The sequence below is a fragment of the Camelina sativa genome, chromosome 9 (assembly GCF_030686135.1).
Source record: "Camelina sativa cultivar CO46 ecotype springtype chromosome 9, ASM3068613v1".
Taxonomy (NCBI): domain Eukaryota; kingdom Viridiplantae; phylum Streptophyta; class Magnoliopsida; order Brassicales; family Brassicaceae; genus Camelina; species Camelina sativa.
This window is the reverse complement of record NC_141888.1, coordinates 16,643,829-16,653,195: the sequence shown is the minus strand read 5'-3', so window position 1 is coordinate 16,653,195 and position 9,367 is coordinate 16,643,829. Positions and strand designations below refer to the sequence as shown.

General features: G+C 30.1%; 1 protein-coding gene across 5 annotated transcripts; it reads left to right on the top strand.

Moving 5' to 3' along the window:
• Positions 1-1,715: 1,715 nt before the first annotated feature.
• On the top strand, positions 1,716-5,716 carry LOC104710871 (putative peptide/nitrate transporter At3g43790). 5 transcript variants are annotated; one of them, XR_015566865.1, is made up of 18 exons: positions 1,797-2,043; positions 2,177-2,217; positions 2,291-2,351; positions 2,462-2,564; positions 2,668-2,770; positions 2,931-2,984; positions 3,097-3,159; positions 3,257-3,306; positions 3,390-3,465; positions 3,683-3,883; positions 4,086-4,173; positions 4,282-4,303; positions 4,467-4,552; positions 4,647-4,754; positions 4,853-4,897; positions 5,023-5,111; positions 5,287-5,330; positions 5,427-5,716. XR_015566865.1 is itself a non-coding variant. In XM_010427528.3 (17 exons), the coding sequence occupies exons 1-17, from the start codon at positions 1,902-1,904 to the stop codon at positions 5,513-5,515; spliced, it is 1,443 nt and encodes a 480-aa protein (XP_010425830.2). In that variant the 5' UTR covers positions 1,716-1,901; the 3' UTR covers positions 5,516-5,716. The 5 variants fall into 5 exon arrangements, 3 of the variants coding, with proteins under 3 accessions (XP_010425830.2, XP_087323219.1, XP_087323218.1); XM_010427528.3 differs by lacking the exon at positions 4,282-4,303 and having other exon boundaries at positions 1,716-2,043; XR_015566866.1 differs by lacking the exon at positions 2,177-2,217 and having other exon boundaries at positions 1,784-2,166.
• Positions 5,717-9,367: the final 3,651 nt, after the last annotated feature.

The window sequence follows — 9,367 nt, the reverse complement described above, 5'->3', positions numbered from 1 at the left end:
TTCGACTATAGTCGGTACAATAAACTTAACGACTTACCATTATTAGGTTTTGGGTATATTGCTTAAATTTTTTAGAATTGGTAGAATCAAGAAAACCCTTATTTACTTGTGATCCGATTTATAATTTGTAGCGGTATTGAGTCAACGTAAAAATTGAATTAAAGTGCAAGAAAATTATATGAGTGGGAGGTAGAATGGAGTATAACAAAATATTTTTGTTACTAAAACTCATCGATTTCAGTGCAAAATCATAAAATTTGAATATTTATAAGTATCAAATAAGTTAACCCGTAAAATATATATATGTTTTAAATAGTGTGACAGGACAATATATTACCTCTCCTACGATAGAGAATTTAGTCGAATTGTTAATCATCTCATTATATTAAATTATATATATCAAATCCTCTGAAATTTTGAACTGTTTAGATAGTGGAGGCTTAATAGTTTTCCGCACTATTTACTATTTAATAGTTTAATAGTTTTCCGCACTATTTAATAGTTTTCCAAACTCCCAAACGTCATTTTGATCCTTTGATGAATTGATTATATATATCAAATCATCAATTGTAAAAAATTTACTAAAAAAAATTGTAACCCGCACTGTTTAGATAGTGGAGGCTTAATAGTTTTCTGTGGATAATTATTTTTATTTTTATTTCGAATGATCAAAAGTGAAAGAGTATATCTATAATGAGTATATCTTGACTGAAGAATATTTCATTTTAGATAGTTAGCACATGGAAATATATAGATAGTTACCCGTGCTATATATTTTATAATCTTTTATATTTCATTTACTTAGTTTCATACTTTAATTTCAAGCCGTTTTGGCTACATGATACAATGTTCAAATCCGTGAATCATATAAATTTGGTAAAATCCTAAAAATAAAACAAAACCTGTATTGAAGCGGTCATATTTAGAAATCTCGATTTAACTTTTTGATTTATTTTTAGTTATATATATTATATTAAATAAAATACAATATTTGTGATTTCTTAGATTTAATAAAATGTCTCTGCGTCGATGTGCATTGCAAACAAATATTTAATAAATTAGATATAATATTTTTATATTTTAAAATATAAGCAATATTGTATCTTAGTTTTAAGATATATATGTCATTATTAAATGATTTAGGGTGCATATATTTAATCTTAGTTTTATAGATAAAATTAATTTTATAATTGTTCTAATTAGTTTATTATTGTTTCCTAAAATTTCTGAAACAATAAATGAGTTTTGTTAAAATAATTCCAAAAATATTGGGCTATAAAAAAATAAAATTGTTTTATAAGATTTATTATTGTTCTAAAATATTATTTAAAAATATTTATAATATATTTACGTGAATCAATTAAGATTTTACATAACCAAGATTTTTTTCTGATTTTATAAGTTTTTTTGAGTTGAAAAATAAAAAGAAAATAATTAATTAACACTAAAAATAAGCTATATTAATATTTACGTGAATTTGTTTTTTTATTAACTATATTAATAAAAATCTGTTTTCTGGTTGAAACAAATTAATAATAATATTTTGTAATTAAATACAGTGGCATTTTGTGTAATATCTTACATGGAGTAAGGTTATTTGTTCAAAGGGTTGCTTAAATAATATAATAGAGATTCAGTGTTTTTTTTTTTTAAAAAAATATTTTTTTCTAAAAATCAAATAAAAAGGGAATTCACATTTGTACCACTTGGATTAATTTTTTTTTTTTTTTTTTTTTTTTGTCGTCAACAGCCAAACACCAACCCACTGAGATGTTTTTTAGTTTCTTTAAGAATCATTTCAGCTTTTTTGGCGCCTTTTAGGAGGAATAAACTTTTCTTATCCTAATGAATAAAACAAGTTCGTCGAGCTACGCGGCTTCTCCGACTCAGTAGTTCCGATCATGGCCGATGATGAGTCTCGAATCATCCTCCTGGAGAAGAACGAAGATTGCCCTGGCTGTATCATTGATCGAACTAAGCAACACCAGCAAGGCGTCCCTTACTTGCACCTCTCCTTCATCTGGCTCGTCTCACTCTGCACTGGTTTTTTTTTTAACTTTGTTTTCTCAACCTCACTTAGGAATTTGTACAAACACTTGGCGGCGTGCAAGTGATTCATATTCGAATTAGGCTATATGTGATATACTCATGTTTCGAACCTTTTCGGTGATTTCAGCTCTCCCAATCTCTTCTCTGTTTCCATATCTATATTTCATGGTAAGTTTCTTACTAGTTACACTTGCTTTAAAACTCCATTGATTATGAGCTTGGTTTTGTAATGTGGTGGCAGATCAAAGACTTTGGTATTGCAAAACAAGAAGAAGATATTGGTTTCTATGCTGGTTTTGTTGGTAATTTTTTTTGGCTTTGTCTTAAGGCTATTTGTTATTTATTGCTTGAGAAGCATGCACCTAATCTTGGAAGATTTCTTGATATGTTTCTTGATAACTTTTGTAATTAGGATCATCATTCATGATTGGAAGAGCTTTGACATCTATTTTCTGGGGCAAATTAGCTGATCGATATGGCCGCAAACCTATTATTCTTATTGGGACTTTCTCAGTGTTAGCTTCTAATAATTGACTACTTTTTTATTCATCAGAGTAAAGACTATTCAATTTTTCTCTGTCTTGCAGATTTTTTTATAAGCTGCCTGACTCTTTTCAGGATCATATTCAATACCCTATTTGGTCTAAGCACAAGTTTCTGGCTTGCAATTTCCTCTAGATTTCTTCTCGGCTGCTTCAATTGTCTACTTGGAGTTATAAGGGTATGTCTTAATTACTCCTTTGAAGGATTATGCTGACTGTCCTTCTATTTAGATCAGAATACAGTAGCTTCTCGAGCTGATATAAATGAAAATGATCGTGTAAAGTGTTAGGTTGCATTTCCTGAAAGGGTGTTTCCTTTGTTCTTTTACCATGTTTCAGGCATATGCTTCAGAAGTCGTTAGTGAAGAGTACAACGCTCTTAGTCTTTCTGTTGTAAGGCTTTTATCTTCTTCGAAACGTCGCTATTTCCGCCAATGTTTACTTTTTTTTTTTTTTTTTTTTTTATCTAGAGGATAAATACTTCTGTTCCGTTGCATTTTCACAGGTAAGTACATCGAGAGGTATAGGATTGATACTAGGTCCTGCTATTGGAGGTTATCTTGCTCAGGTACACTTGACTCTAGAATCTGTTCAGTTAAATTTTCGAAATTTGACTTTCCTGTCTTGCTTAGCTGACTTGGTTTCTGTTTTCATGTTTTTTTTAGCCTGCAGAGAAGTACCCAACTATATTTTCCCAGAGTTCAGTTTTTGGAAGGTATTTTTTCTCCATCCATTCCATTTTTTCAAATGCTAGCAAAGTTAGTTACCTCAATAGGTGCTTGGTGTTGTGCTTTACAGGTTGCCATATTTTCTACCGAGCTTAGTTATATCAGTCTATGCTACTGGGGTTTTCATCGCTTGCTGGTGGCTTCCTGTGAGTATGATATATATGATAGTGTACTTGTTGGAATTGTTTCAAAAACCTTCACAAACTAAATTTATTATATGATCATAAAATGACTTCTTATTAAGTTCTGGAGCTATTGTGTGTTGTATAGCTTGACTATGTTATGATTTATATCAAGCCTAGACTGAAGATGTTAACTCATAAGGATAAGTTTAATAATCCATGTACGTATGAATATATACAGGAAACATTACATACACGTTGTAGAATTGCACACCGGAGACTTAATAAACCAACTGAGCTCAACGATGACGAAAGTAGAGGAGGAGGAGGACTTGATGACCAGAACATAATTAGTAAGCCAAGTCTTCTGAGGAATCTTCCATTGATGGCTATCATCATCGTGTATTGTGTTTTTTCCCTCCAAGAGATAGCTTACTCAGAGGTAAGATAGTTACTAATTACCTAAAATCATGCGATTTTACTAGGACATAACTAGTTTTAGATGTTCCTCACTTTTAAAATCTTCCTAGCCGCTTTAAGATATTGATATTTTTGGTGCCCTGCCGAGAGTATCAGTAAAGTTTTTAAGTATTGCAGAGAAAGTTTTGTTTATGAATTTACTCTTTTATTGGTACCTTTGCAAGATATTCTCACTCTGGGCCGTCAGTGACAGAAGCTATGGAGGATTGAGCTTCTCATCCCAAGATGTAGGCCAAGTTTTAGCTATATCAGGTGCATGTTGTATATACCTTATATGGATGGTCTGGTGGGTTGGTCCAGAAAATTGTGAATTTTTCCAAAAATATTCTCCTTATCACATTATCTATAAAACCTTTTCAGGATCTCGCTTTTTTCATGCATGGTTGGTATTCTTTTCGCATATATATATATATATATATATATATATATATATATATATATATATATATATATATATAGTTTGTCAACTCTGTTTCTTTAGTTTGTTATTGTCTATCCATATCCCCCTTGGATGTTCCTCATGATTTGAGTTACCAAATTTTCAGGACTTGGGCTTCTGGTGTTCCAACTTTTGGTATACCCACCGTTAGTTAAGGCCCTCAGACTCCTTGTGATTATACGTCTTTCTGCGGTAAATCTGGGGTTGAAGTTTCTCGATTTTCGAATGATGCTCTTTGGTTTGTTATATTGAGTTCTGTTCATTTCTTTTACGTTTTGTTGTTCAGGTATTGTTGATACCGCTGCTTTCTTGTTACCCCTATATAGCTTTGCTTTCTGGGGTGACCCTTCATATGGTGATAAATTGTGCATCCATCATAAAAAACGCTTTGTCTGTGAGTTTTTGTTATAACTCTGAAGCTTTTGTGCGTAATATATCTCCTTATTTAACAGTAAGCAAGATTTGACATACGTTTTCATGATATGTGCGCAGATCTCTCTTGTCACAGGACTGTTTATCATGCTTAACAAGGCTGTGGTATGGTTCTTTGGCTGGTGTATTGGCTCTTCCTTTTCTTTACCTTTATAGTTATCGTTAGTTTCTACATCGGTAACTTCCTCTGCCCGGGCTCATACTCACTTTTCTTTAATTTGATACCTCAGCCTCAGAATCAGAGAGGTGCTGCTAATGGCATTTCTATGACCGCAATGTCTGTTTTTAAATCATTTGGCCCTGCCGGTGGAGGTGCCTTGTAAGTATTTCCTCGGACTCATACACCAAGTAATATCTTGCAAACATCTATATTTTGGAAAAATGCACTCACATTCTTGCAAATGCAAGATATATACAAGCGTCATCTTTGTTCGTCATAGACTGTTCTTGGCTGTTGCTAATTCACCTTTCTCCGTGTTCTGTTCACTCTGCAGATTCTCATGGGCGCAAAAGAGACAAGACGCGACTTTCCTTCCAGGTAATATTTGAGCACCCATCCCAGTCCATGTCATTCAGTATTTCATCCGAAAGACATGATTTTAATTACATTTTTTTTTGAACACTACACACACAGGTGATGAGATGGTGTTCTTGGTGTTGAACTTGGTACAGCTCGTAGGATTAATTCTAACGTTCATACCTTACATATCTCAAATCCACTAAGAGATTCGTTACTCTTCACCCTTATAGCGAGGAATAAATGGGAAAAATTCATTACAAACTATTGTGCTTCTCTATGATTCGGCACCAAAAGAATGACTAATAATGCAACTAATTTTCATATGTAGTATTCATTACAAATTATATGATTACGAATACTGGTCTTGGCAAAAACTTGTCCAAATTCAAGTAGTCCTTTATCCACATCATTTGTTCCCGATCATTTGGCCATTACGTCTTCTCTCTCGAGTCTTAGTCTTCTATGGATACTATCTGAGATTTGTTCTCTTTGTCTGCAAAGTTAGCCCCAGAACATGAACATCAATAACTGCAACTTATACTAATGTCCTTCTAAGACAAAGAGCTCAATACCTTTCAAGCTGAATTTTGATTCTTGTTCTAATAAAAGACTAGTCAAAACACAGAGACGTAAAAGGTTGGTGACATTGCATAGTTGTAAACAGTAAATTACATACTTCAAACTTAATCAACTAAAAGTTTAAGAGTAATGAAGGATACTTATATCGAACAACTTAGTATTACTATCTAGTACGTAGTTACATAGCAAATATTTATATATATTTTTTGTGCAAACCACTAATTAATTTATTACTAGTTAATGCACGAACGAATGTTAGTCTATTTAGTTTTATAAATAGTCTTATTTATATTAAAAATAACTTCTTCTTTTCTTTTCTCACTACATTTGAGTAGTACATCGTAGTTGTATATGATTTAATAATATAGGTCTAAACTATGATTTTCAATGTTTATCTAAAGCTATTTGCAATCAAAAACTGATGCACAAGTTGTAAAAACGTTCTATTTTTTCTTTTGAATATAATTTAACATTTTATTCAAAAAAAAATAATATACTAGGTTTTGAACCCACGCGTAGCATTGACTTATTTGATACATTTTGGTGAAAATTATATAAGGTTGATGTCGATAATTATTTCATATACACAATTTTTACATTCATTTAAAATTCTGAAATTTTTATTTATATTATAATAATTTAAATCGTATTACTTTATCTGAAATAATGTGGCTTTATTTAAAATTTTGCTTTAATAGTGATTTAAATTTTTTTATAAGATAATACGATTGATGATAGTTATTTCAGATTTAAATTTGTCTTCATACACAATTCACCAAAATATATCAAATAAACTCACGCTAGACGTTGGTTCAAAACCTTGACCCATGAGATTGTTATTGTTACTCAAACCGGTGCGTTTCTCCATAGGTTCCAATGGCTTGAGGATGAAGATATTGGGTATATTCCTTTTAATACTATTAAGTCAAAAAATTATAAAGAACTTAAAATTTAACCTTTTTAAAATTTGGTCTTAATAGTAACTTAAAGTTTTTAATACTATTGAGGCAAAGTTTTCAAATAAATTATATACAATTGATGACATTTATTTCAGATACACAATTTATATTATCATTTAAAAAACTTTCAATTACTATTAAGGCAAAAAAAATTATTTCATATACACAATTTTTTAAAAAGTAGAAAAATCAGTTGTGTTTAAAAATCAAATATGGTCAAAAATCATGAATTAATCATTTTTTTATATTTGATTAACCGCCACTACTTATGTATTTATGTTTTTCACATTCATTATTTTCTTACTTTTCATATATTTTCTCGTCATTTTTATTGTCAAATTTTTGATAGTAATTGTCATCATTACTTCACCATTCACTCTTTGTTATACTTTTCTTTTTTTCTCTTCCATGCCAATTTTTTCACTTTCTTCCACTAAATAATCATTCAACTTTTTTTTTTAAGAGTACCACACAAAGCATGACTACTACATCGAGTCCATTGATGCTTTTTCTCGAAAATGTGTCTCACACAATCATTATGTGCAAGACTTGAGCAACAAAATGTGAACTCCAGAATACCCTCCAGAATTTGTAGGTAAGACACAAATGAAAAGCCCAATGTTTTCAAAACCGGACCGGACCGGCGGTCGAACCACGTTAACCCGCGAACCGGCATCATGTCCGGATTGGGTTAATATCAAAACCCAAAAGAAATTGAACAGGTAAAAAACCATATCAACCCGCCAAAAAACCAAAAACCGGTGAACCATTAAACCGGATAAAACCGGGTTCTATTTTTTTTTTGTAAATTTGAATACAATTAATTTAATTAATTACCTTTTCTAGTTTTCTTCTTAGCAAATCAGCAATAGTAGGGTTTCTTAGAGAATGAAGATTGCATGTTCTACAGTCTTATTATCTTATTGCTTTTAGATTTGAATTTCTAAAATATTTTACCAGTATTGGTTATACTTTGAGTTTGTTACAGTTTGAGTTTATTATTTTTTAATGTTTTTTAAAAACATTATGATTATTGAATTATTTTATTTGGTATATCCAATTATATCATAGTTATAATCATTGAAAAAAATAGAAGACATATCCATACCTATTATTTATAAAAATATCATCAAAATCAATTGAACCCGGTTGACCCCGGTCGAACCATATTGACTCATGACCCAGAACCTTTCCCGGTTCAGTTACCGGTCCGGTTTTAAAAACATTGGAAAAGCCTAAAACCTCATAGCTTTTGCTATTGTTTTCTCTAATTTTCATTTTGCTCTTGTCAGGTGAAACACCATGGGAGTTTTCGGATTTGGCCATCATTCAATGAGTCTATGAGTGGGTTGAACAATATGATCCTTCAGCGCGTCTTCTGGTATTAACTTCCGACTTTGATTTCGTAAGTACTGTCTTGATGCTAACATTATATATTATATAACTAGGATTGACTATGTGGTACACCACTTATAACATTTTGTATATTTATTTATATAATTGTAAAATAATTGATATTTGTTGTTTTTAATAGAATATTAAAGTTTTATATATATTTTATTGTATTTTCAAATATTTACAGTATTATTTTTTAATTAGGTGTTGAATTTGAAAGAATTATAAGTATAAATATTTTATTAAGAATAACTGAATAAATAATTTTATTAAATTTAAATATATTATTAAATTTCAATTTTAAATATTTTTGGTTTTAAGTTATAATTTTAGATTAAATCATTAGAATCTCTATGAATATGAAGATATTTATTAATTACCATATTTATTGGTAATGATACAACTGGAAATATTAGGATATAGATAAATGACCATATATAAGAAAAAACTACTATAGTTAATGAGAATCTGAAACATTAAATCGGATTATATATTTCATTTTTGACCCGGCCCGTAAAGATGAAACAAAAAATTCAAAAATGTTAAGATAAATGTTATATAATGTTTAATATTACTCTAGAATATACTGTTCTATAATGTTTAATTTATTTTATTAAGATTATATTTTAAGATGCATTTTACGTATTTTTTCAATATTGAAAATGTTATATTGTCGGAATATTTAATGTTATATTGATAACATTTTACATTTATGGACTATTATAGTACTTGTTATCTTAATAACATTATAGCCTATATAGAATGAGAACTTTGGAATAATTATTGGAATATCATTCATGTTCTAAACCCTCGGTGTACCATTCATTAAAATGTTATAAATATTCTTGATTTCTTAAACACAATCCGCCCTCTTTAATACATGATCAAGTCTTTTGGCGATATGAACAATTAAATTTTTACTGTCAGTATCAAATCGTGTATTGAGTAGTCAAAAACGAAAGCATAAACCATGGTGATTATTATCATGTGACTCAAAATTTGGAGTAGCCAATACACATGAGTGAATCTTCTTTTTCTCTGGCACTTTAGCAATAAGAAAAAAAAACTGTAGTAAATTTAGCCAATTCCCATGTCTCATAATCTATTCTACCTCTTAATAAT

Bases quoted from the DNA above. Each gene is read 5' to 3' on its own strand.
- LOC104710871 (XM_010427528.3), top strand. From the start codon at position 1,902: ATGGCCGATGATGAGTCTCGAATCATCCTCCTGGAGAAGAACGAAGAT. The intron at 4,174-4,466 runs GTGCATGTTGTA...CCAAATTTTCAG, and splicing joins CCAAGTTTTAGCTATATCAG to GACTTGGGCTTCTGGTGTTC. The intron at 4,898-5,022 runs GTATGGTTCTTT...TTGATACCTCAG, and splicing joins TCATGCTTAACAAGGCTGTG to CCTCAGAATCAGAGAGGTGC.